Source organism: Spermophilus citellus, assembly GCF_964194105.1.
Source record: "Spermophilus citellus genome assembly, chromosome: 6".
In the NCBI taxonomy this organism is placed as follows: domain Eukaryota; kingdom Metazoa; phylum Chordata; class Mammalia; order Rodentia; family Sciuridae; genus Spermophilus; species Spermophilus citellus.
The window spans coordinates 120,688,676-120,715,149 of NC_138187.1; the positions used below are offsets into that span (position 1 = coordinate 120,688,676).

General features: G+C 34.3%; 1 protein-coding gene across 1 annotated transcript in view; it reads left to right on the forward strand.

The window, feature by feature from the left end:
- USH2A (usherin) overlaps positions 1 to 26,474 on the forward strand; it is a gene marked incomplete at its 3' end in the record, with an annotated part of 798,897 nt that overhangs the window by 73,723 nt on the left and 698,700 nt on the right. The window contains exons 5-8 of the mRNA XM_081297837.1: positions 18,901 to 18,964; positions 23,649 to 23,943; positions 24,866 to 25,050; positions 25,740 to 25,961. Of these exons, the coding sequence (XP_081153963.1) occupies positions 18,901 to 18,964; positions 23,649 to 23,943; positions 24,866 to 25,050; positions 25,740 to 25,961 (766 nt within the window). The remainder of the gene's footprint in view (positions 1 to 18,900; positions 18,965 to 23,648; positions 23,944 to 24,865; positions 25,051 to 25,739; positions 25,962 to 26,474) is intronic.

Here is a 26,474-nt window from a genome sequence, read left to right on the forward strand (position 1 = left end):
ATTTTCCTTTTAGTACAACTGAGGTTATGCTATTTTTTCCTGACAGTAAATTTCTGGAGAATTAAAAAGAAAAGAAATAGGAAAGTATAAAAATTGATAAATTAAGACAGGTAAATGGAATGGTAAAAGAGTATAGAGATAAGGTTCACATGGGTATACAGAGGGACTGAATTAAAGAAAAAAATTGGTTTAATATCATTGCATGAGGATTATGTTACAATATTATTAGGAATATTGGTCAGTTATGATATTAAAAATGTTAGATTATGCTTCACAACTCTGCCAAATAAAAATTGTTGATGGATTGAAGTTTAATGTAAAATATGTAATAAGAGGCAATAGAGAAAAATGAAGGCAGGTGTTTCTATAATCCTGCCATAACAAAGACTTTTATTACCATGATATCTTATTAAGAAACATAAAAGTGTTGAGACATCTGACTAATAAGCTGAGTATTTAAAATTCAAACAGGGCTTATCATTTTGTACTTAGTTTGGCAAAGAATAGAAAACAGATTATACTTGAGTAGGAGAGAGTTCTGAATAATCTGGCAAACTATTAGAAGTAGAAAATGTGGAAGATACATTAGCCAAGAATGTTACTTTCAGGACATTGTCTCAAGAAAATAATAGAAAAGTGTTTAAATATGGACTCAAATGTTCATAATAGAATTATCGAAAACAGCACATAATTAAAATCACTTAAAACCTTCAGAAAAGTATTGATTAAATAAATTATAATTCATACCTACATGGAATAGTAGTACATACCATCAGGAGAAAAAATATGACTTTTGTAAGAACATGGCAATGGGTTCATGCATTATTATATTCAAAAGCAAGGGTGTGAAAAAATCTCTAAATTTAGCATGTTTAATGAACATACATATATATATTATAGTCATGTTATAAATATATATGTGTGTAGACACACCATACACATACACACACATATGTATATACACACATATATATAATTAATGTTTTGAAGGACATATGTCATCGCTACTCAGGATGTTACCTGGGTGTAGTGGTGCACACCTGTTACTCCAGTGGTTCAAAGAAGATTACAATTTCAAAACTAGTCTCAGAAACTGATACCATGTCTCATAATTAAAAATAAACGAATAAAGGGCAGGGGACTGGGAATGCGGCTAAGTAGTTAAACACCTTGGGTTCAATCCCTGGTACCAAAACAAAACAAAAATCCCAGAATGTTATTAATGTTAAACTCTATGACTACATGAATTGGAATTATTTTTAGTAAGCTACATTATTTTTTAATAAAAATTTTAATTTTTTTCTAATTTTTAACAAAATGAGAAATGGAAAATTTCACAAAATAGATTCATTCTACCAAAATAATTGAAAGTTGTCCAGAAAGGCCTAATTTTTATAGTAGAAAGGTAGTATTGACAATTTTATTTAAATTTTATGCTGAGTACATGGATTGAAGAAAATCAAATCTATACTGGACATTTATCTCATTGTGCATACAAATTATTATTGCTATAATAGTGCCAGAGAAGAAAGGTATGAGATTTAGACTCAGACACATTTGAGTTTGAATCCCAGCTTTGCTTTTTAAAAGCCAAGTGACTTTGGCAAAGAGCTTAACTGCCAATTCAATTTCCTGATTTATTTCTTCATTTGTTAAATGTATTTTTATGTGCATTTTTGGGGGTGATTGCAAAACTTATAAACTACTTATTTGGTTCATGTTGGGTTTTAAGGAAAAAAAATGGTATCATAAATATGGTTAATTTAGATATTACCTGAGTTTATTGACTTTTTGAAATAAATATTTTAAAATAATAGTCACATTTAATTTTTGTCTCAAAATCAAAATTGACCTAGGTGAGAGAAATAGTTTCAATTTAAAGCTATGACATATTAGATGTGCAATGTTTTGTCTAGGTAAATGCACGAAATAATCTTTTTTTAAAGGTTAGTCCTTTCTGGTGCTCTTCAGAGTTTCCTGCAAAACCTGTGTTCCACCTGGTGTTATTTCTTCTCATCCTGAAGAACTTCCTTTTCCATTGCTTATAGTTCAGCCTACTGAAACAAGTTCTTTAACCTTCGGTGCAAATGTCTTTAACTGTTCTTTACTTTTGAAGCTGGTTTTTACTGACTCTAGAATTCTACATTGATTATTTCTATTTTTTAGAACTTTAACTATTTTGTTTCATTGTTTTCTTCCTGCCTTGTTTCTGATGAAATTATCCTCTGTTCAGGTCAGGATTCCCATGTATGTTATGGGTTGTTTTTATTTTGATGTTTTTAAAATTTCCTTTTTATATGCTTCAGGTTATCACTTTATGCTGTACCTAGGCATGATATTCCTTGTATTAATTCTGCTTGAGGTTTGCTCAGATTCTTGAATCTGTAAGTTGGTGTTTTCATTACTTTTGAAAGTTCTCCATCATTATCTATTTAAATCTTTCTTCTCTTTTTTTCTCCTCTATTTTCTTGCAAACCAGTAATTACATTTGTATTATATCACTGACTAATGTACCCAAGATCTTGGACACATTTTTATTTGTTTGTGCTTTATTTTGTTTTCCTTGTTCATTCCTTAAAGTTTCTGCTTGGATACTTTCTATTAACTTGTCTTGAATTCAGTGATTATTAGACTGTTGTGTCTAAGTTGCTCTTAAACCCATCTAGAACATCCTTTATTTCTAAATCATACTTTCCATTTATAGTGTTCCCATTTGAGTATTCTTTTGCATATTTCTTCTATCTGCTCGAATATTTTATCTCTTCATATTCTTGACCATTTCCATTAGATATTAGCATTATCAGGTATTTTCAAATTCCTATTTAATAATTTCAAACTGTTATCTGATAAATTCCTATTTAATAATTTCAAACTGTTATCTGATATATCATGTCAGTATCTCTATTGACCCTTTATTCTCTTTACAATGGGCCACATTATCTTTCTTTTTCTTGTGTCTTAAAATATTTTTATTTTTATTCTATATAAAAGAATGCAGCCTTAGGCTCATCTTTATGAAAGGATTCTAACTATATAGAGTTTAAGTCATTTATGTATCTTTGGGACCTCCGTTTTCTGATGGAATTAAAAAAGACTTTATAAGTTTTCTGGCTCTTGTTAGATTGCCAGCCACTTATGTTTTCTTGCAAATTTTTAGGTTTAAATCAGAGGTGGAAGTCAAATTATTATTCTAGAATCTAACACGCCTTTCTTTGCTTTCTTTGGCACTACTCTGTGCTAACTCTGTAATCCTCTAGATTTAATTATGAATGGTCTCTGGATTTCTGGACAAAAAAGGCACCAATTGGCCTCCAAGATTATATTGGTACGAGACTGACCTTATAGTTACATCCTCTAATTTTTCCTAGAGAATTTTATGGGTCCTTACTTTATCTCTGACTTTTAAATTTTCATATTGGTTTTCTTTGGCTTGCCTGAAATCTATTCTGTGGTATTTTTTAAAACTGAAAAATGTTTTGTGTTACAAATCTATTGGCTCATCTTGCTAACTAGTAGTCATGTAACTTCTGTGCAGAGCAATATCTTTTAATCTCAGTGCCTCCTAGCAACTCTAAGAAAAAAACAACTTTAAATCACTTTGTATAGCACACATTTATCACACTCTTTCTGTCAGATAAATAATTGTGTTGATTAGTTGGTATCTGGAATCCTTTGTACCTGAATCTAGCAATCTCCCAATTCCTTTGGAATCTTCACTCAAAAGATCTCAACTATCCTTAGTTCCCAGCGTAAGATTCATGTTATAAATGGTCAATCATTATCATTTCCTTGCACTCACCTTGATTCTATTGCCTTTGTCTCGCTTCTGCTATGGCCTTAGCAGTACCACAGCTTTGGGTAAATATTCTGAGTCAGGCTGACTAGTCTCACTTTGTATTGATGACCACACATGCTAAGATGCTGTCCTGTAATCATTCTGTATTTCCCTCCTCCATTCACTTTCCCTATCTCATGACCATTTATGTTTGCTTCTCTCCCTGAACTTCTTATCCTGACTCTGGGCTGACATTGTCTCCTATTCATTATGAAAATCAATGCAAATCATAAAAGAACTTCTATCTATTCCCACTGCTATTTATGCTAAATCTGACATATAAATTTGGCTCTGACTGGGAATATTTTCCCTATTTGCTTTTCTATATTTTAAACAATATCTTGTATTAGTGATACATTTTCAGGGATATAGAGACATTACTATTTTTCCTTTTAAAAACATTAACCTCTATTTCTGCCACCAGCCACTACTTCATTTTTTTGCTCTTCCTTTTTATCAAAATTCCCTGAAGTATTTTCCCCAGACTGATCTTTAATTTCTCCTTTCCAATTATATCAACTGAAGTCAGTGCTGTAACTTACCAATACATGTAAACTGCATTTGTGAGATCTCTACTGACCTTCACATAGTAAATCTCACAGTTAAGTCTTTACCTTATTTGACTCAGTAGCATCAGGTAATGAAGTTAATTGCTACTCATTCCATGGTATGCTTTATTCACTGGGTATCTGAAAATCCCTCACGTCTTGGTTTGTCTCTGAATCTCTAGTTGTTAGTTCTCACTTTGATTTACTATGTCCTCTTGACTTCTTAATATTGGTATCTAGGTCATAAGATGCTTAATATGTGGCTCTCTTCCCAAGTCCACTCATTCCTATGATGATCATCTCCAGTCATGTAGCTTTATATATCATCTAAATGGCTTGACTTCCAAATTTAATTCTGTCCCCCAAGAGTCTTTACCTCAACTCCAGACTGTTATATACATCAGACTCCTCAAAATGTCCACTTGAATGTTTAATTCATATTTTAAAATTAAACTTATATTTTCTGAAACTGAACCTGTTCTTTATTAGATCTCTTACTTTGACTTACATTTTGTTTCACTCCTAGTCTTCCCCATCTCTAGTGAGGGCGATTTCAATTATCTACCAATATAGAGCAAAGCACTTGGTGTCATCCTTGTTAGTGTTCTTTCTCTTATATTCAACATCTTATGTATCACAAGGAATCCTGTTTACATCTTCAAAATTTTGATTCTTTCTCACCACTGTGCACTGCAAACATCCCTGTCTGAGGCATAGTAGCTCTTGCCTGGATTCCTCTGTGGTCCTTACACTGTTCTGCCTGGCCCTCCACTTTACATTTAGCACTGCAGCCAGAGTTGTTCCCGGAAATAGGAATTAGACATATTACTTCTCTGCTCCAAATGCTTGATGGTTTCCCCATTTCACCAGAGTCAAAGCCACCATTCTTAAAATGGCCTGTAAGACCTCCATGAACTGACTGCAGTTATTTCTCTGACTTGATTTCTTACTGTTATTTTTTTTTCCTGTGCTCTCTCTGCTTCTATTCTATTGAATTTAGAACTTCATTTTCTAATATTCTAACACTGAGAACTTCTATTCTCTTGAATATGTGAGGTGTACTTCTAGGACTTTTATACATAAATAAGACTGACTCCCTTACCTGCTTCAGGTGTGCTCAAGACAGCCTACCTTGTCTCCCTGTTTAAAATCTCAAACACCAGTTTCCCACTTTAGGTCTTCCTTATGCTGCTGGGTCCCCCGCCCCCATACCTCCTATCTTTAATGTGTGTGATGGTTTGGATCTGGAATGTCTCCCACAGGCCCATATGTTAAAAACTCTTTCCCCACTGTAACAATGTTCAGAGGTGGGTCTTTTGAGAATGACTAGATCATGAGGGGGTCTGACCTCATCTGTCAATTAATCCATAGATAACTGAGTGGACTACAGAGAGATGGTGAAAACTGTAGCCAGTAGGGCATGGTTGTAGGCAGTCAGTCACTGGGGGTGTGCCTGGAGGGGGATCTTTTTGTCCTAGCACCCTTTCTCTTCGACTCTTTGCTCTCTAGCTACCATGAAGTGAGCAGATTTTTCTCTGCCACACTTTTCTACCATGATGTTCTACTCACCTCAGACCCCAAACAGTGAAGCTGTCCAGCCATAACCTGGATCCTCACTGAAATTACAAGTCAAACATTTTCTCCTTTAAGTTGATTTTCTCAGGTACTTGTCAAAGCAACAAGAATCTGACTAACAACAATATGTATCATACAATTTAAATTTTTTTGTGTATTCCTGTTTTTTCCTCTCAAATATGTTTTGTGAAGGCAGGTTTTTTTTTTTTTTTTAATGTTGTTGTTGTTGTTGCTGTTTGGGTTGCTGTTGCTCTCTGATGTATCCCAGGAGCCAGAAAACTGCCTGTAACATGATAGCTTCTCAATAAATATTTGCTGAATAAATGAATGGATGGGTAGCTCTGAAGGGCAGCATACAATGGGTAGAAATCTTTCCATCTTAAATCAGTTTGTCGGTCTCATTTCTCTGTGCCCCTATTACAGAAGTGATATCTAATGAAGTAGGTTGGTGAGAATAGAAAATGTGGAGTATAAATAGCTGAGCAGACATTGTTTAGTAAGGGAAAACAAGGGTCAAAGATGTTTCCTATCTATACCAAAATGGAAATCAGGAAATTGCGTATGTGTAAAAATAGGAAATGGAAAGGAAGTGACTTGGGAGGCGAGAGGAGTGCAAAATAATAGAGGGGGAGAGTAAATTTGGGGGAATGAATGCTCATTCCTTATTTGCAATAGAAATGAAATATCCAAGTAGAAATGGCAAAAGATCATTTGGGAGAGAAAATTTGGAATTGCAGATTGATTTAAGACCAAGTGATGTAAAGATAAGAAAGTATTTATAGAAATTGTTTTTGAATCTCTATAGGCAGGAGTAGATGTAGGGAAAGAAGAATATAGAAATACAGATAGGTGGTTGGGGAATGTTGAGGTGAAAGGAGGTAGCGGAGGAGGTTTCTACATGGTCCAGAAGTTCAGGATATTAGAATTCAAGTGAAGAAAATTATAAGAAATTTTAAGAAGATCTTCTATACCCATTACTAGAGTATCAAAGAGAATGAGAAGTTATAAAACTGAAAATCATGCTTGGTATTGTAGTGATTAAGAATGGACATTAAATTTTGTTGAGACAGAAAAGGGGCAATCTATATTTTATTTTATTTTTTACTTATTTTTTAAGAGAGAATTTTTAAATATTTATTTTTAGTTTTCGGTGGACACAACGTCTTTATTTTATTTTTATGTGGTGCTGAGAATTGAACCCAGCGCCTGGTGCATGCCAGGCGAGTGCACTACCACTTGAGACATATCCCCAGCCCAATCTATAATTTTAAATGAGATTAAATAATTAGGGGAGGAGATTTCAGGGCAGATTTTAGAGAAGCCTGGCTCTGAAGAGAGAAGGAAATGGGTGAGGTAAAAATGGTATGAGGCTATATTCCCTGATGATTACTGATTACTTCTGAATATTTTATAGCCATCTGCTAATTCTTCAAGATATCTTTTACTGATTTCAACTACTGATCCTGGATGTGTATTTTTAAAATTTTCCTCAATTCAAGGGATTCATTAATAGCATATATATTGCATAACTGTAAATAATAATCTGTTAATTATATGACTGTATAGAATGCTTGCATTTTTGGCTGTTGTCTACATTAAGAGTTTTGTTTTGACCTTTATTTCTTTTCTATGGTTCATCTACACCCTTAGAATATATTTATATTTGCTGTTGATGCCTAAAAACAGTAATAATAAAAAAAAAACAGAAAACACATTATAAACTTTTTTGGGATGAAGCCTTTACTGTAGTGAACATGAAAAATTAAACTTCTTTGGCTCTCCATCCTACAACCATCATATTTTGAAGTTCTGGATTTTAATCATTTGCTTTTAATTTATTTCAAAACAAAATGTTCTTAGTGTCATCAATAAGGTAAGTAGAGATCAGATAATTAACCTGACCCCATCATGCATGATTTTAATTTCAATTTGAATTCTTTTGTTTTTTTAAAGAGAGAGTGAGAGAGGGGGGAGAGAGAGAGAGAGAGAGAGAGAGAGAGAGAGAGAATATTTTTTTTAATATTTATTTTTTAGTTCTCGGTGGACACAACATCTTTGTTGGTATGTGGTGCTGAGGATCGAACCTGGGCCGCACGCATGCCAGGCGAGCGCGCTACCGCTTGAGCCACATCCCCAGCCCTCAATTTGAATTCTTGATAGAAATTATGAAAGGTTATTACAAAGTCTTGGTTGAATAAGCACAAATTTGCTTTTTATTGTACCACATTGAGGATTTATTTCTTACATGTATGAATCTATTAATAGTTTTGTCAAAGCTCAGTATTTTAAGCCTTGTTACTTTTGGGAATGAGGATTCTGTTTGAATTCATACTAGGTATTTTCTTCTAAACATTTTAAGTTATATTTAGTTATTTATAACCTACTGGTAGATATCTATTTAAGATATCTATGTCAATTATTACTTCTAGGTCTAACTATAATTTTTTTTGATAAGAGCAAAGCTAATCTTGACTCATTGTTAAATCCATTTATTTTGGTTCAATATTGATGGTAATATGTTTTTTTCAAATTATAGACTATTCTAGGTAATATAAAAATATAAATATAAAATAATTCTATTATTTCATCACTTTGAAACTTTAAAAAGGAGTTAAATGCTTTTTAAAAATTCATAAAGATCCTCTTCCTTTCTGCATTTATATCCACCATTCTCATGAGTTTTTAATGTGTTTAATATTCTGTTGAGCCGTATGGATTTGCCTTTTTGTATATTAAAGATGGTGAAATATTAACTATTTCAAATGGTTCAGACTATTATCCTTCTCTAAATAAGATATACTATTATCTTTACATTGTTAAAATTTAAACACGTGGTTTCTGATACATTCACTAATGTATCTTTAACTCCCCCCAACACACAAAAAATTGTTTTTGAATATTCTCAACTTTAAGATACAGGTGATTCATTTTAGCTGCTCTAATAATATTCTGTTTTGTAAAAGAAGCATAGACTATTATTGAAAGATTGGGTTTTCTGTTTTGGTAATTTATAAAATTGTGTTAATATTGTGTCTCCTTGTGTGTGTGTTTGTGGGATTTTGTGCATGAAAGTTTCCATAGGCTCTGAAGTGGTGGATCCAATTTGTATTCCTGCAGTGTCAGGACACCTGGCTGTGTCCTTACCAACATGTTTTGTTTTTAGACATTAATTTTCATCAAAATCATAAGTATAAAGTATGCATTTTTTGTTTTATTTTTATTGCCATTATTAACTAGTAAAGATTCAAAAAGATATGTTTATGTAGCTTTAAAATATTTTTCTAAATTATTCTAGTCTACCTCTTGTTAAATTTTCACATGCATTATTTTTTTCAGTTTATTAGTTGGAGTTATGCTTATTATCTGTACTTCAAATGTTTTAGTTTTGCTGATTCAAAAATATTCCCTCCAGTGACTTGACTTTTTAACTTTTGAAAGTCATGCAGAGTTTTGAATTTTAACATTGTCAAATATATCAATCACTTCTTTTATGGTTCATCTATTTCATATCTTATTTAAGAAACTTTTTCTTATACTGACATAATATAGGCTATTATTTTTTTCCCTGAAATTATTTTTTTAAATAATGTGTGAGGTAGAAATTTAATTTACTCATCTTTATTGGTATGTATGTCCCATTGCTTTTTATTGAGTACCTATACTTTTCTTACTGAGTTTTAAAGCCACCTGGGTCATATCTCAAGCTCCAATGTTATGATAGTGTGTTTAACATTTTGCTTCAGAGGTCAGGTTAATTAACTTCTTGCCAAAAGGAAAGCAATTGCCTAGGTTTTGATATCTTAAAATATAAGTTCTTTTTTGCAGTCCCACCAGCAGTCCATGAGTGTATCTTTTCCCCCACATCCTCACCAACACTTATTGTTGTTTTGTATGCTTAATAGCTTCCAAATGGATGGAGTTAGAGAAGATAATGCTAAGTGAAGTTAGCCAATCCCCCCAAAACCAAATGCCAAATGTTTTCTTTGATATAAGGAGGCTGATACATAGTGGGATAGGGAGCAGGAGCATGGGAGGAATAGATGAACTCTAGATAGGGCAGAGGGGTTGGAGGGGAAGGGAGGGGGCGGGGTTATTAATGATGGTGGAATGTGATGATCATTATTATCCAAAGTATAGGTATGAAGACATGAATTGTGTGAATATACTATGTGTACAATCAGAGATATGAAAAATTGTGTTCTCTATATGTAATAAGAATTGTAATGCATTCCATTGTCATATATAAATTAAAAAAGGAAAACTGGAAAAATACAAATTGTCAATAACATGTAAACAGTTTAAATTCTAGCAAATAAATGGAAAATGTTTTAAAAACTATAAGTTCTTTCTTCCTAGTGTTATTCAAAATGACTATTTTTAGGTCTTATTCCCCAAAATGAATATTTGGATCAACATTCAGCAAAGTCCCTATAGAGATTTTGTTTTCATTAGAATTGAATTACAATTATATAACAGTTTAGGGAGACTTTATATTGTTATATTAAATTTTCTCATTCATGATAATCTTTGTATTTATCTGTCTTTTTTGACTTTTAATAACTTTCTGTGTAAAAGATATTCATACATTTGTTGAATTTTATTCTTGGATGTCTCAAGATATTGGTGAATTTATAAATAGTATATTTTAATAAATTGCATTCGATATTTGCTGCTATAAAGAAATATTGTTTTTTATATCATCCTTATTTCTATCATTTTTAAGGATTTATTGATTCTGATAATTTTACTATGGATTTATTTGTATTCTATATGTAGAAAAAGTCATGTAATTTGTAAACCATATATTTATTTCATTTGAATTCTTATATCTTTTGTTTCCTTTGACTGATGGTGGTATCTAGTAGTTGCTGTGCCCATGTAAAGTGATAGAAAAGGCATCCTTAACTTTGGCATTACTTTAATGAAAATGCTTTTGCATTTACCTTTAAATAAGACATTTGTTACGACCTTTGTTAAGAAATTTCCCATGTCTTTCTACTTGTTTAGGTTTTTTTTATTTTTGTATAAGATAGTTTTCAATACATAACAGTTTTAATTTAATATGTGATTTTTGCATCAGTGGTTAAAAATCAGATTGTGCCTATGATTTTCTTTTTTTTTCTTATTTTTAGAACATGTCCTTACTGTACAATTTATGATCTGTTTTACCTTGGTAAAATTTGTTAACTATCTGTATACTTCAGTTTCCACATCTATAAAATTAGAATAAAAAATAATATCTTGCAATAGTATTTTTAGGAGGATTAAATAACATTGTGTTTGCCTGTAATCATTTGGAAAATGGCCTTCTACTTAATATGCAGTAATTGTTGACTATCTTTGTTATTATTAATATTAAGAAACTTTTTAAAATAACACCTCTCCCCTGAAATGAAGTGAGGGTAAAGAATACTTTGATGTATATCCTAAGATCAGTCTCTGGCTGCTGTTTCTGGATGGTTATTTGTTCTATTATTTCTCATTTTCTTATTGCTATTACTTGGGATTGAGTATGATAGACATTTCAGCATGCTCAGCTCTTTCAATTCCCACCTCCTTTCTATGTGATTCTGGATCAGATCCACTTCATCAGGGATTTTCCTAAGGAAATCTGTAAGGTTGTCCAGTTCAATCCTATAACTGTATTTCTCCTTATATGGTTGTGTCTTTGTTTTAAACCTATGAAATCTTTGCCCAAGTCAAGATTGCAGAGTTTCCCTGTGATTTCTTCTGGATGTATTATAGTTTTTAATTAGCTCTATGATCTTCATTGAGTTAAACTTTTGCATAAGATAGATTTTATAAATTGATGTACCTTTTTGGGGGGTGTTACTGGGGATACCCAGGGGCATTTTGCCACTTAGCCACATAACCAACCCTTTTTATGTTTCATTTTGATATGGGGTATCACTAAGTTGTTGAAAGTCTGAGTTGCCAAGGCTGGCCTCAAACTTGTGTTCCTCTTGTCTTAACTTCCGGAGTCATTGGGATTACAGATGTATGCTGTTGCAGTCAGCTTGAGGTAATTTATTTTAAAATAATATTTAATAGGTCCAGGACCAATCTTAAAGATTTGTTGTTGCTATTTTGTGAAAAGTATAGTGAACGTTAACATAATTTCATTTTTGGATTTTTCACGGATAATATATAGATTTATAATTGATTTTTAAATATTGAAATTCTAACTTGCAAATTTGCTTAGCTCACTCATTAGTTTTAAAAGATGTTAGTGGATTTCTTAGAATTTTCTATCTATATAAATTTTCTGTATATTTTTCAATGTTGAAACATCCTTATTTTATTGCTTATTTGCTCTGACTAGTACCTGGACATTCATTGTCAAGTGATTTTCTTTTCTTTATTTTTATGTTGAAATATTATTCTCATATTTTCATTTAGTACTTTAGACACAGCTTTCTTTAGTTCTTTGAATATATTTAGAATAGTTTGTTTAAACTCTTTCTCTAAGAGAGAGAGGGGGACCTTATAAAACTGTGCTGAGCAAAGTTGCTTACAAGCCACAATCTCCCACCATCCTCAGAACATTGTTTTGACAGCATATAAACTTAAATTTTTCATGAAAAAAAGTCGTTGTTTAGTAAGTTTAAAATTTGGACTAATAATTGACCCAATTTCTATTGACCATTTTTCTTTTTGTGTATAGGTTAAACTTTCTAATTTCTTTGTGTCATAATTTTTTGTTGATGGAATAACATATTTAAACTATGTAATGTAGAAAATTCAGAAATAAGATTCTTTTCATTCTAGGATTTTTTTGATGGAGTTTGCATGATTATTAACCTTTCTGAAATAATTCTGTTTGTATTCTTTTGTCATAAATGGCCAGTGAAGTTTATGTTTTGTTAGCTTAGTGATCAGCCAGTGATTGGACAGAGAATTTCTTAATTGCCCAGACCCAGTGAGTTTTTCAGTCTTTGCTGAGGAATGCATGGTGTACAATGCCCTTAACAATAAGCAGTTTAGTATTCTTTAGTCACAAGTTTCTGCTTGCCTAGAGCCTCAAAGTCAAGCAGAGGTGGGAGTTTAGGCTCTTCTCAGGTCTTTCTTGAGCATACGTGCATACCTGGGAATGTACATAGCTCCTTGTGTGTATATAACCTTCCAGATTTCCCAGCGTATATCAGAATTTTGCAAAGATGCTTATGGGCACATCATTCCCTAGCTTCTCAATTTGAGTTTTTTGGTTGGTTTACTGTTTTTCTCATCTATTACTTGTGACTTGGTCACAAGTTGCCACTGATTATTTTCCATGACTATGCCTAGGGAAAATAGGTGAACTGAGTCAGTTCAAGACTTACTAGTGGTGTTTTGAAGGGTATGCCCAGACAACTAATTACAATTGTTTAAGGTGGGGCTTTGGAAGAGTTCCAGTCCTCTTCTGATTCTTTGGGGGGCTTCAAGGCTGCTTGCTTTCATTCTGATTGTAGATTGTTTGTTTTCAAAACAACCTTTGCATTTCAGAGAGGAGGATGAGAAAAGGGAAAGTTGAAATGTGAGAGAACCTGTTGTTTTTAAACCAATATTTGGCCACTTAAAAATAAATACGCTCCACTTTGTTCCAAGTCTTTGGTTTATTTCCAGAGCTCTGAAAAAGTTGATCTAACTAACACTCTTTACTAGTAGTATTAGCATTACTTTTAGGGGAGAGAGAATTTTCAATTGTTCTCACTTCTGATGACTTCCTGTTATTTGCTCTGACAGTGTCTTGTAGTTTTCAACCACAGACACCATCATTCTTCATTAGATTTATAAAGAGTATTTCATGTTTTAGTTGCTAAAATGAATGACACTTAAAATTTTAAATTTCTATTTCTATTGGTTTATTACTTGCATATTGAAATAGAATTTATTTTTTAATATACTGAATGTATGCTAATTTCACTTATTCTTGTAGCTTTCATATAAATTCACTGGAGTTTTATTAGTAGATAATCATGCTATCTGAAAATTGAAGTAACTCCATTTTTTTTGACTGCTCTGACATGTTTTATTTAGCCTTATTGCAAACCTGTTTCTTCATGACTTATATATTAGATTATTTTTCCACAGTTTTCCCATTTAGCCATTTTGGCAGTGCCTCCCAGTTGTAATGCAGTCCTGCTTCTTTTCTGCCATTACCTATCTACTTTCTGACTAGACAACTATGAGGTCTTTCTTGTATGAGTCATGTCTGTTTCCCTCATCAATTTATATAATGTGGACCTATCTTTGCCATGAGAAATTTTTTTTTCAAAGAGGAATCTCTTTATGGAATGTTTATTTCAATGAAAATCTGTTGTTAAAAATTTGGCAACTAACAAAGGCATGAGTAAAATCCATCCCTATGACAGTGTCCTTGAAATATTTTATAGCATTCTCTTTGTAAATCATAATTTTCATGCCTGGTCTGAATGATTCATGTTAATTCTAGGTCTTTGGAAAGCTTTCTCTTTTAAAAAATTTCCTTCAAATATGAATTCTGTAGCAGTGGTGATGATTGTCCCATCACAGACTCCAAAATTGAAAACTAAAATGATTTTTAAAGGTTATAAAACCCAGCCCTTTTATTTTATAGATGATAAAATAGATTTCATTATCCCTCTGCAGCAGAGTTTCCCTTTAACTATTATTAAAATATATGAAGTGCATTCCAATTTTTCAGCATTGAGTGGAACAACTCTACTCCTAACATCCTGGTCTGACTTTCATCATTTTTCACCTGGATGACTACAACAGCCTCCTTGCTGGCCTCTGTGCCTCTACCCCATATTCTAATCTCAACACTTTTCAATAAACCTGAGATCATGTTATTATTCTACCCACAGCCCCCCAGTGGCTTCTCATTTTACTCGGGATAGAAACCAAAGTCCTTGCAATGGGCTATAAGGCTTTTAATAATTTGCAGTTCCGTCCCCACCAGCCAGTTATTTGTCTAACCTCATCTTCCAGTGGCCTTTCTCTCCTTTATTCTGCTTCAGGAAGTTGGCTCCTTGTAGCTCCTCTAAGGAGCCAAGTACACTGCTTTAGAGGCTTGTGCACTCACTCACTGGTGGCTGCCTGGGACACTTTGCCCCTGTCTGCGTGATTCACTTCTTCTCCTTCTTTATCATGGAGGACTGTCTATGGAAAAACCATGTCTAATAAAATTCAACCATGTTTACTACCCTGCTCTATATTTCTATTTTTGTAATGTTCTGTCACTTATTTACTATGTTTACCTGTCTGCTTGAATGTAAGTCCATTAAAGCGAGGGTGTTCTTTTGTTAACAGATGTATCTTTGGCTGCCATGAAAGTGTCTGGCACATAATAGGCTCCCAATAAATATTTGTAAATGAATAAATACATAAAATAATGAAGTTACCATGACAATTAAAACCATGGTCCAGGTTTTGACAAAATCAGTGTTCATCATTCTTCCTCTCCTTCCTTGGTGGTAGGCCTTCCAAAATCATGAAATATTTCTCCCCATCTGCTGTAATCTGATTCCTTAAGAAAAAAAAAATATCTAGAGGGTCTATGTAAACCATTTTAAGATGACATTTAAGATGATATTTTATACTGATAAAATAAGTTGGATGACATGAAATACATGTTACAAAAATTTGTTTTCTTCTTAATTCTTCATAAGGACAAAAATAGAAAATGATCACTGTATCATTTTTCTGTGGCTGAAATGACAAAGTACCACAGAGTGGATACCTAAAAACAATGGATATTTGTTTTCTCATGGTTCTGGAGGCTAGAAGTCTAACATCGAGGTATCTGCAGGTTTATGTTCTATTTGAAAACCGTGAATGGAATCCCCCCACGACCCCCGCTAGCTTTTCGGTGTTCCTCTTCTTGTAGCTGCACCACGTCAGTCTCTCCTCTGATCCCACTCCCTTCTCCCTGTGGATTACTGTCTTCGCATGGCATTTTCCTCTCATACATAAAGAACAAAGTCATATTGAATTTGGGCCTTCCTTAATGAGCTTGTCATCACTTGATTATATTTATCTGGACCCTGTTTCCAAATAAAAAACATATTTACAAGTATTAGGGGATGAGGACTCCAGCGTAGCTCTTTGGGGGGATACAATTCAGCTCAGAACAATGAATTTCTTGTTGGACAAGCATGCTTGGTGGGAACCTTCCTGTGGTTCCATCTGTCAGTGCTTCTAAATGGAGACTGGTGCTGCTCAGCCTTTGTGTGTCCCTAACCTACAGTAAGGTGAGGAGTGCAATTGTTTCAAACACTTACTTCCTCACTCCCACCACTGTCCTTTGACTGCACTGAGATGGTGAGTCTCTCTTTTTGCTGGTTTATCACCTGTCATCCATCTCATGTCCCAATCCACATCAGCACAGTGGTGCATCTCCTCTACTACTGAAATGTTACCTTTTTTGGTCCCTGTTTTAATGCATCCTGAAAATTACTAGTCTCAGATACCTCTAATCACTTGGTGTTTCTCTTGGGTTGCCAACATGTTTGGGGGAATCAATTAACTTGAAAACTTATGCTAACATGAAGTCATAATCTCTAATTTCATGTGACCCTTGCTATACTTCTCAAGGGGCCCTGTAGTTTTTGCAGATCTGCCACCCAACTTGTTCTCTGTAGCAGCCAGTATAGCTCTTCATCGCTGTCCTTTTCTCTTTGGTTCCTTCTTCCTTTTTCCATCATTATTAAATATTTATTGATCAGTTTAGTGCATGCCAGGAATTTGTCTATGAGCTAGGACTGGACCGGTGAATAAGACCAATTACTACTTTATGTGTCTTGCCAGGGAATTTTATTTAATATCCTTTCATGTTTCATAAGCAAGATAGAGGACTGAATGGGTATTTGTAAAACAGAGTGGGGAGCGCACAGCACAGTGCGACAGGAGCTCAGAGGACCCTCGTGTGCCTCCGCAACTTTCTCACAGGGTATATATCTCAAAACTGAGACACGAAGGATGGGGGTGGGGCAGGAAGCTTTAAAACAGAGGCAAATTCAAGTGTAAAACCTAAGGAATAAAAAGCTTGGCGATGTGGGGCCTGAACAAATTGGTCCATAGATCTGCAATATAGAGTGTGAAGAATGCAAGGAGGAGGATGGCATGTGGGTGGGGATAGGTGAAGGGAAGAATAAATTGGCAAATCCAGCTTCGTTCTTGGCACATTCTCTGTTACAAGGAAAATTCACACAGTGAGAAGCGATTTCCTCAATCTGTCTGTCCTACCCCTCCCAAACAACATGACAGGAGCACATGTGACTTAGCTGGGTTCACATGCATTCTTCCCATTTTTTCCTCCTTTTAAAAAATGTTTAGATCCTGGATTCAGGTCAACGTATTACAAAGCGAGTTGTCTGATTACTAATCCTTAAGGGAAGAGTTTACCATATTTTTCTTATAGTTACTTAAAATTTTTAAAGTAAATTGTGTTGGAAATCATCTAATGATTTCTATAAAATTTTAGTAGATGTTTTGGTTTTTCCTCATAATGTCACTTTGGAGGAACAATTTCTTGCAGTTGTTTTAGTTGTCTGATTTTGGATGAACAGGGAGAAAAACTCTAGCCAGAGGAAAGTTGGATCAGGAGGCAACTTGGAATACCACCTTCCTCTGGTCCTCAGCTTGTAAGGTCAAAAAGACTGAGACCAAGGGGCAGAGAAGGAGAGCCTACAAATGTTTTTCTTTAAAATACATTAATTGAAAATGTTTATGCTCATGAAGAAATATTTATATGTCAAATATTCTATTTTTTTAATATGTCATTTTAATTTTCAATCCATCATTTAAATGTGAATAAATATGAGAATATAAATCATATAAATGTATATACCCATACATGCAAACACACACACACACACACCCACTCACACTCACTTACATACACACTTTTTGTCCCTGAGTTGCCCCTTTCATTGCTCATTAGTCCTGTCCTGCTTCTGAGATCAACACCTGAGACAACTCTGCTAATTCTGCTCCTCATCTTTATTCATCAGGTGGATGCTAACTCTGTGGTTTCCTGTAAGTCGGCATCAAGGGGCAGAAGCAAAGATGAATCAAACATTCCAATGGCATTGTGCTTTAAGTCCCATTGCATTTTGTGTTCTCATAATTCAAACTATCTAGAATTTTACCTTGCATCCATTTTTTCCTTTATTAAAAATATAACAAAAATTTAAAAGATGGTGCTTTTCTTACATTTTTCCCTCTATTTCCTAAATAAATATTTACCAAACAACTTAACCAAACAATGTTAGATGGATATCCAAGGGTGATTTGTACCTGTGCCTTAGAAGATCATCTAGTTCAATGTAGATTCATCTTTCAACCTGTTTATCTCAGAATAATTCTCAGAGGGTGATGAAATTACGAGATTAAATTAGAATGCTACTGAGATCTGTAACAAACAGAAACCCATAAGCAGGAGCTCTTCAATTTATCCTTATTTTTTTGGAGATTTTCTAAATGAGGCATTAATCTAAGATGAAAAAGCATCCAAACAGACACCCTGGAATTTGGAGCTAGAATGGGTGGAAAGTACATGCTGTTGGTCTTGCTACCAACAGGGCAGGTAGGAAATTGAGATTGGAAGCAGATGACAATAAAATTTAGGGCTGATGAGATGATAGATTTATAGGTTTATAAACTTCACAGAAATTTGATGTGGGAAGAAAAGCCATAGGTTATATCAGTAAATGAACTAGTCAAAGTGTTCACTTTGACTTTAGTGTTACAATGTCTATGGAGACAAATATCACTATTATTCATGTAGAATTAGAAAATATATTATTGATCTTTAAGAATTTGAAAGGGTCTCATGATATGAACATGTTTTAAAATTTTATAGCTTTAAAGAATATTACTTGACATTTTATGCATTTTTTTAGTAAGCTAAGTCTTCTCATTTTATGTGTGTGCATATGTATATTTTATGTATATATATAATATATATGTATTTTTTGACAGGATTAGAGCAATTTGTTGGAAGAATGCAAGATTTTCGATTATACCAAGTGGCACTTACAAACAGGTAAGAAGATGTGGTATTGTAAACCCATGAGTATAAGATAAATGCTGAATTCACTTAAATAAGAGTACTATGAAGACTATAGTATTTCGAGGCATTTAGCACCTCATCAGGGTAATTTTCCTGCTCAGGAGGGAATAAAACACCTGAGAAAAATATAGTCTGAAGTAAGAGAAGATCAAAGGATAGGTTTTAAAAGCACAGCACCTGATAGATTCTTCCAGTCCTGGTAGGAGCTGGAACAGAACATCTAAAAACTGGCTTCGATTTTTTTAAATTTTATTTTATTTATTCTAATTTGTTACATATGACAGCAGAATAAGATTCAACTCATATTATTACATATAGAGCACAATTTTTCATTTCTCTCGTAAAAAAGTAGAGTCACATCATTCGTGACTTCATACATATACTTAGGGTAATGATGCCCATCTCATTCCACCATCTTTCCTGTCCTCATGCTCCTACTCCCTCCCCTTTGCCCTATCTAAAGTTCGTCTGTTCCTTCCATGCTTCCCCCATCCCCATTATGAATTACCACCCTTATATCAGAGAACATTTGGCCTTTGGTTTTATAGGATTGGCTTATTTCACTTAGCATTATATTCTCCAACTCCATCCATTTACCTTCAAATGCCATGATTTTATTCTCTTTTAATGCTGAGTAATACTACTTTGTGTATATATACTAAGTTTCTTTATCCATTCATCTACTGAAGGGAATCTAGGTTGGTTCCACAATTTAGCTATTGTGAATTGTGATGCTATAAACATGATGTGGCTGTGTCCCTGTAGTATGTTGTTTTTAATTCCTTTGGATATACACCTAGGAGAGGGATAGCTGGGTCAAATGGTGGTTTATTTCCCCGGTTTCCAAGGAATCTCCATACTGCTTTCCATATTGGTTGCACCAATTCACAGTCTTACTAGCATCCTCACTAACACTTATTGATGTTTGTATTCTTAATAGCTGCCATTGTGACTGGAGTGAGATGAAATCTTAGAGTAGTTCTGATTTGCATTTTCTCTAAGTGCTAGAGATGTTGAACATTTTTTCATATATTTGTTGATTGGTTATGTATCATCTCCTGGGAAGTGTCTGTTCAGTTCTTTGGTCCATTTATTGATTGGATTATTAATTTTTTTGGTGTTAAGATTTTTGAATTCTTTATGTATCCTAGAGATTAGTGCTCTATCTGATGTGTTTGTGGTAGGAATTTGCTTCAATTCTGTAAGCTCTCTATTCACCTCATTGTTTTTTTCCCTAAGAAGAAGCTTTTTAGTTGGAATCCATTCCATTTATTGATTCTTGATTTTAATTCTTGTGCTATAGGAGTCTTATAAAGGAAGCTGGGGCCTAATCCCACATGGTGAAGATTAGGGCCTACTTTTTCTTCTATTGGACGCAGAGTCTCTGATTTAATTCCTAAGTCCTTGATCCACTTTGAGTTGAGTTTTGTGCATGGTGAGAGGTAGGGGCTTAATTTCATTTTGTTGCATATGGATTTCCAGTTTTCTCAGCACCATTTGTTGTAAAGGCTACCTTTTCTCCCATATATGTTTTTTTGTGCCTTTATCTAATAAAAGATAACTGTATTTATATGGGTTTATCTGTGTGTCCTCTGTTCTGTACCATTGGTCTACAAGTTTTTTTGGTATGAGAGCATCAAAGTCAGGGATAAGGTTTCAGTGGATGGAGTCTTGCTTCATGGTGTCTTTCAGTCAACAGGTTGATTGGCATCTTGGGAAGCCACACCCATCTCTGGGAGTCTTTGTGGCTAGGTGGCTACAGAAGATCACCCCATCTCTGGTGCTGTGTGGAACCTGGCAGAGCTGAATAGGAACTCAAATGTCTCTGGGCAGTCTTACTAGCAGGAGTGCCACTGGAAATTCCCAGACACCAGTTTTTCCTATTCAATGGCTATGAAGCCAGTTTGGTCCATGCACAGTTCATAGATAGCTCTTGACATTATAGTGTCTTCAACTTTACGGGATTTGTCAAATCACCTTGTTAATGTTTTACAGTGTTTGCTTTGGCCAAGTGTGTGGTTGTTCCTCACCAGGGCTATTCTCTTGGTAACCCCTCATAATATAATTGGATAAATTCTTTACAATGGATTTTCTCTCAGAAAATGTGATTTGTGAATATTTTATAGAATTAGGGCTACATTTGTTTAATTATTTTATATGTGAGATTTTCTAATACCTCACAAAACTGCTACATGTGCCTTTTAAAGTTGCTTTGTTAGAGCATATTATAGTGATACTGCCACATCAATGATCATAGCAGCACAATTCACAATAGCTAGACTCTAGAATCAACCTAGATGCCCTTCAATAGATGATTGGATAAAAAAATGTGGCATTTATACACAATGGATTATTACACAGCACTAAAAAACGACAAAATCATGGAATTTGCAGGGAAATGGATGGCATTAGAGCAGATTATGCTAAGTGAAGCTAGCCAATCCTTAAAAAACAAATGCCAAATGTCTTCTTTGATATAAGGAGAGCAACTAAGAACAGAGCAGGGAGGAAGAGCATGAGGAAAAGACTAACATTAAACAGAGACGAGTGGTGGGAGGGAAAGGGAGAGAGAAGGGAAACTGTATGGAAATGGAAGGAGACCCTCATTGTTACACAGAATTACATATAAGAGATGGTGAGGGGAAAGGGGGAAAAAAAACAAGGGAGAGAATTGAACAACAGCTGATGGGGTAGAGAGGGAAGATGGGAAGGAAGGGGAGGGGGGGATAGTAGGGGATAGGAAAGGTAGCAGAATACAACAGTCACTAATATGGCATTATGGAAAAATGTGGATGTGTAACCGAAGTGATTCTGCAACTTGTATTTGGGGTAAAAATGGGAGTTCATAACCCACTTGAGTCAAATGTATGAAAGATGATATGTCATGAGTTATGTAATGTTTTGCACAACCAATAAAAATATTCTCACATTTAAAAAAAAGTTGCTTTGTTGAATTTATAACTACTGGAGAAAGTAGCACAAAGAAAATGATGAGTTATTTTGGTTCATGGGAAAGTCTCATTATACTGGGCTATTAGACTTGGAGATTAAAAAATGAATATTTGAAGTATTGTTATATTTTTGTCTATTTCCAGTGAATAAATAATATTATAGACATGGGCTAGCATTTATGAAGTATTTCCTCATCTTCACAGTCAGTGCAGTTCTTTCTCAGTTCTTCTTAAAGACAGCAGATTTCAATTCTGCTTAGAAAAGTCCCAATGAAATTTTGCTGAAGATGGCCACTGACGTTTCTTTCTCGATTTATGATCTGATGTTATAATAGTATATGTCATTATATAGGTGAATTTATATGATTTTCTTTTATTGAGGAGCTCTAAGAGAAATGTTTGTTCATGCTTCTTTAAGGGAGATGTAGATTCATGTGGTGAATTTTTCAATGACATTACTAATGGATTTGAGAACCATTGCTCTTGAGGTGATCCTATGGTCTGTGGCAGATCCATTAACAATTTAAACCTCCATTTTGTGTTAATTATATGATCAGGAGATGCCTGAATAAAGGAGACTGTAACACCTGAACACACTTTTGAGGAGATGGACTGCCACCAACCTTGCTATCATTCATATCACTGTTGCTTAAAATACTGAAGTGTCATGTTGCAGTAGTTCTTTGGGAAGTTTTTCCTGGAGGGCAAAGATTTCATACTGGATAGTGACTTTGGGTCCCATTCAAAGCCTGTTGTCAACTGAAAAATATCGATGTGATTTAAAGGAAAATGTGTCACTTCACGTGGTTTAGTGAATGGAAAATCTGCCTGCCTCCTTCACTACCTCACTGTGATCCGAGGAAAGCAGTCTGGTTTCCCTAGCTGGTCATGGGTTCCTGGCATTGGCCTACCTGAAGTGCCTGGAAAGGTGTTGTATGGAAGAATGCCCATAAATAGAATGACTAGTGCTGATCTAGAACAAGTATATTTCCCTTAATGGAAAAATTAAATATATCTGCTTGGAATTGGCATTCATAGTTGACTGTTGGCAGCTGCCATGTGATCCGAAGCCATTGAAACATTTCAGGGTGCCAGAATCTGCACAAATGAGTCATAGGAAACCATTGACAAATGGCCTTGGCCTCAGTCCATTCACTAAAACAGAAGCAGAAAATGATACTTGCTTTCTTCTTATTTTCCACAGTTGAACAAGAAACCCTAATTTAAGTCTCATTATTTTCACTGTCTGCTTTCAGTGGTAAGTTAGTTGAACAACTAAGTAAAGGATACTTTTCTACATTATCACAAATAGGTACAATGAATTAGTATAATATTTATTAATTTATTTTTGTAGTGCTGGGAATTGAACCCACAGCCTCACTAGGCATGCACTATGCCATAAACCACATTCTTCAGCTCCTCATATTATAACATTCAAATACATGTCGTGAAAAAACATGCAAGGACTGCATGCTTCTAGATGTGAAGACATAATACTTAAAAATTTACTGTTTTGGATATACCTTTTATGAGAATGAGGATGTTTATTTAGTCAAGGACAGGTTTTATGTTATGTTCTATTTAGAAAATTATTAGAGCTAAATGGTTACTCATTAAAACATGAAAAGCATGGTATTCACTTATAATAATTCTTAGACCTTCTATTAGTGTTATGTGTTTTTAAGTCTTCCTTATGACTCCCACAGAGAGATTCTGGAAGCTTTCTCTGGAGATTTGCTTCGATTGCATGTCCAGTCACATTGCCGCTGCCCTGGCAGTCACCCTCGCGTCCACCCTTTGGTCCAGCGGTACTGCATCTCTAATGGTGCCCAAGACACAACCAATGATAGAGTGTTACGGCTGAATCCCGAAGCACATCCTCTCTCATTCATCAATGATAATGACATCAGTACTTCGTGGATTTCACATGTGTTGACAAACATTACCCAGCTTAATCAAGGAGTGACTATCTCAATGGATTTGGAAAATGGACAGTATCAGGTTAGTAGAAACCATGGGATATACATTACTTACCTGTGGCCTCTGCAATGAATCCCCACACACAACATGTCTTAAAGAAGTTGAAATATATTCTATCATAGTTCTGAAGATCAGAAATACACAGTCAAGGCACTGAGATGGCTATACTTCAAAGGCTCTGGGAGGATCCTTCCTAGCCTCTTCCAGTTTCTGGTGGCTCCTGGGGTCACTGAAGTGTCACTCCAGGCTCTGCTTCCATTTTCATAGCCCTCCCTCCTTGTTAGTGTGAGTAAATTTTCCTCTTCCTTCCTCTGGAAAGATCTACTCTACATCTGAAATGATCTCATCTTGAGATGTTCTCCTTAACTTTATCTGCAAAGGCCCTATTTCCAAATAAGGTCACATTCATGGGTATTTGGAGTTACCCTTTGGACATATTTATTTAGAGATACAATGCCTAGGAAATTGAACATAAACTTAGGTGGCATCTTACAATGTATGATATCAAAGTATCTAAAAGATGATATTCAAGGATTAATTTATTAAATATTTGTAGCAAATGATATTTAGGAAATGTTGAAATATTTTTTATTAAGCAGTACAAATTAGTAGAAACTGAGGTGCTTATTTTAAAATCTACAAAAGAAGAACCTATATGACATTTATTTCATGGAAGTAATGCTCTTTTTTCATGTCTTTTTAGCAAAATTAATATTAATTTGTACCGTGATTTACAAAATCTATGAGAAGAGGGACTAATAAACAATTACGGAATGTGTTGCTTTTACTATAGGTCTATGAAGTTTCTGGATGTTCAATAAATATATTTAATAATTATAATTATGAGGAAGTAAGTCATATTTGAATCTAGCAATTCCATGGTTTGATTTATACTCCTGTGTCAGACTTTTACTTCAATGATAATTAACTTATTCATTTGCAGGTATTTTACATTATCATTCAATTCTTTAGTCCACAACCAACAGCAATAAGGATTCAAAGAAAGAAGGAAGATAGTTTAGATTGGGAGGACTGGCAATATTTTGCTAAAAATTGCAGTGTTTTTGGAATGGAAAACAATGGCGATTTGGAAAAGCCCGATTCTGTCAACTGTCTTCAGCTTCCCAAGTATGAACTTTTTGAAATTAATTTAAATTGACTCTTGGCTTAATAATGAACAATAGGTTAACCAATTCATTAACCTCGTATAGACTTCCCTCCATCACCAACTTTTTTTGAGGAAGATTCTTGTATTTCTTTTCCAAAAAGTTTTAAAATGTTTAAAGTTCTTATGAAAGAATTTAGAATATTTCTTGTCTACAGTCTCACTGTTGTTTTGACAACTAATTTTAAAATTGTTTAGCAAGCTATCTACATAAATAGAATTTTCATTATGTTCTCACAGCCATGTTTAGTATGTATGGTTTTCTGTGATGGTTCTATAACATTTGCACATGAAATATATGGAATATATTTTCAAAGAATGAAGAATTTAAGAATTTACTGATAAGCCAGGTGTGGTGGTGCACGCCTGTAATCCCAGCGACTTGGGAGGCTGATGCAGGAGGTTGTAAGTTCAAAGCCATCCTCAGCAACTTTGTGAGTTCCTAAGCAACTTAGTGAGATTCTGTCTCAAAATAAAAAATAAAAATGACTGGAGATGTGGTCCAGTAGGTAAGCTTCTCTGGGCTCAATCTCCAGTATCCCCCACCCCCCAAAAAAGAATTTACTGATATTGTGTAGTAATGTCTCAAAGTTGTGATTTCTTTTGTTGAAATTATGAATAGATTTCCCTGAGATAATTTTTTTTTCAACAGTTTTACTCCATACTCCCGTGGTAATGTCACATTCAGCATTCTGACACCTGGGCCGAAACTTCGCCCTGGATTCAATGATTTCTATAATAACCCATCTCTTCAAGAATTTGTCAAAGCCACACAGATAAGACTTCATTTCCAAGGGCAGTACCATACAACTGAGGCTGCTGTCAGCCTTAGTCACAGATATTATGCGGTGGATGAAATCACCATCGGAGGGAGGTAGTGTATACAAGGGTTGCTACTGGAGAATGGTTTTCACTATAAATTTTGTTTTTAATGAGTGGTTCCTTTTTTTCCAATGAGGTTTACATCAGGCATACTTATTTAAAAATACAATAAGTAAGATTTTAGAGCAAGATAATTCCAGTTTCATGTTTTGAAATAATTTTCTACTCTAAGAGATTTTGGGGAGACTTTTATATGCCTTTTCTGTATATAATATAGCATTATTATGAAATCAAATTTCAAAAGCAATTTCGTTTAGAAGTTATGAGACTCTGATGGCTGTAGGCACAGATCAGTTGTAGAATGCTTAGCGTATGGCAGGCCCTGGGTGCAATCTCTAGCTGGGTGGGGGGAGTTATAATACTCGGAATCTGCTTTAGATCTAACTTATTACATGTTTTACTTAGTTTGTTCAAGAATATTATTTTCAAATATTGTTGAAGGCAAAGAGAAATAGTGCCATTTTAAAATATTTCTGAAAGCAAAGAGAAGGAGTTTATAGCTATA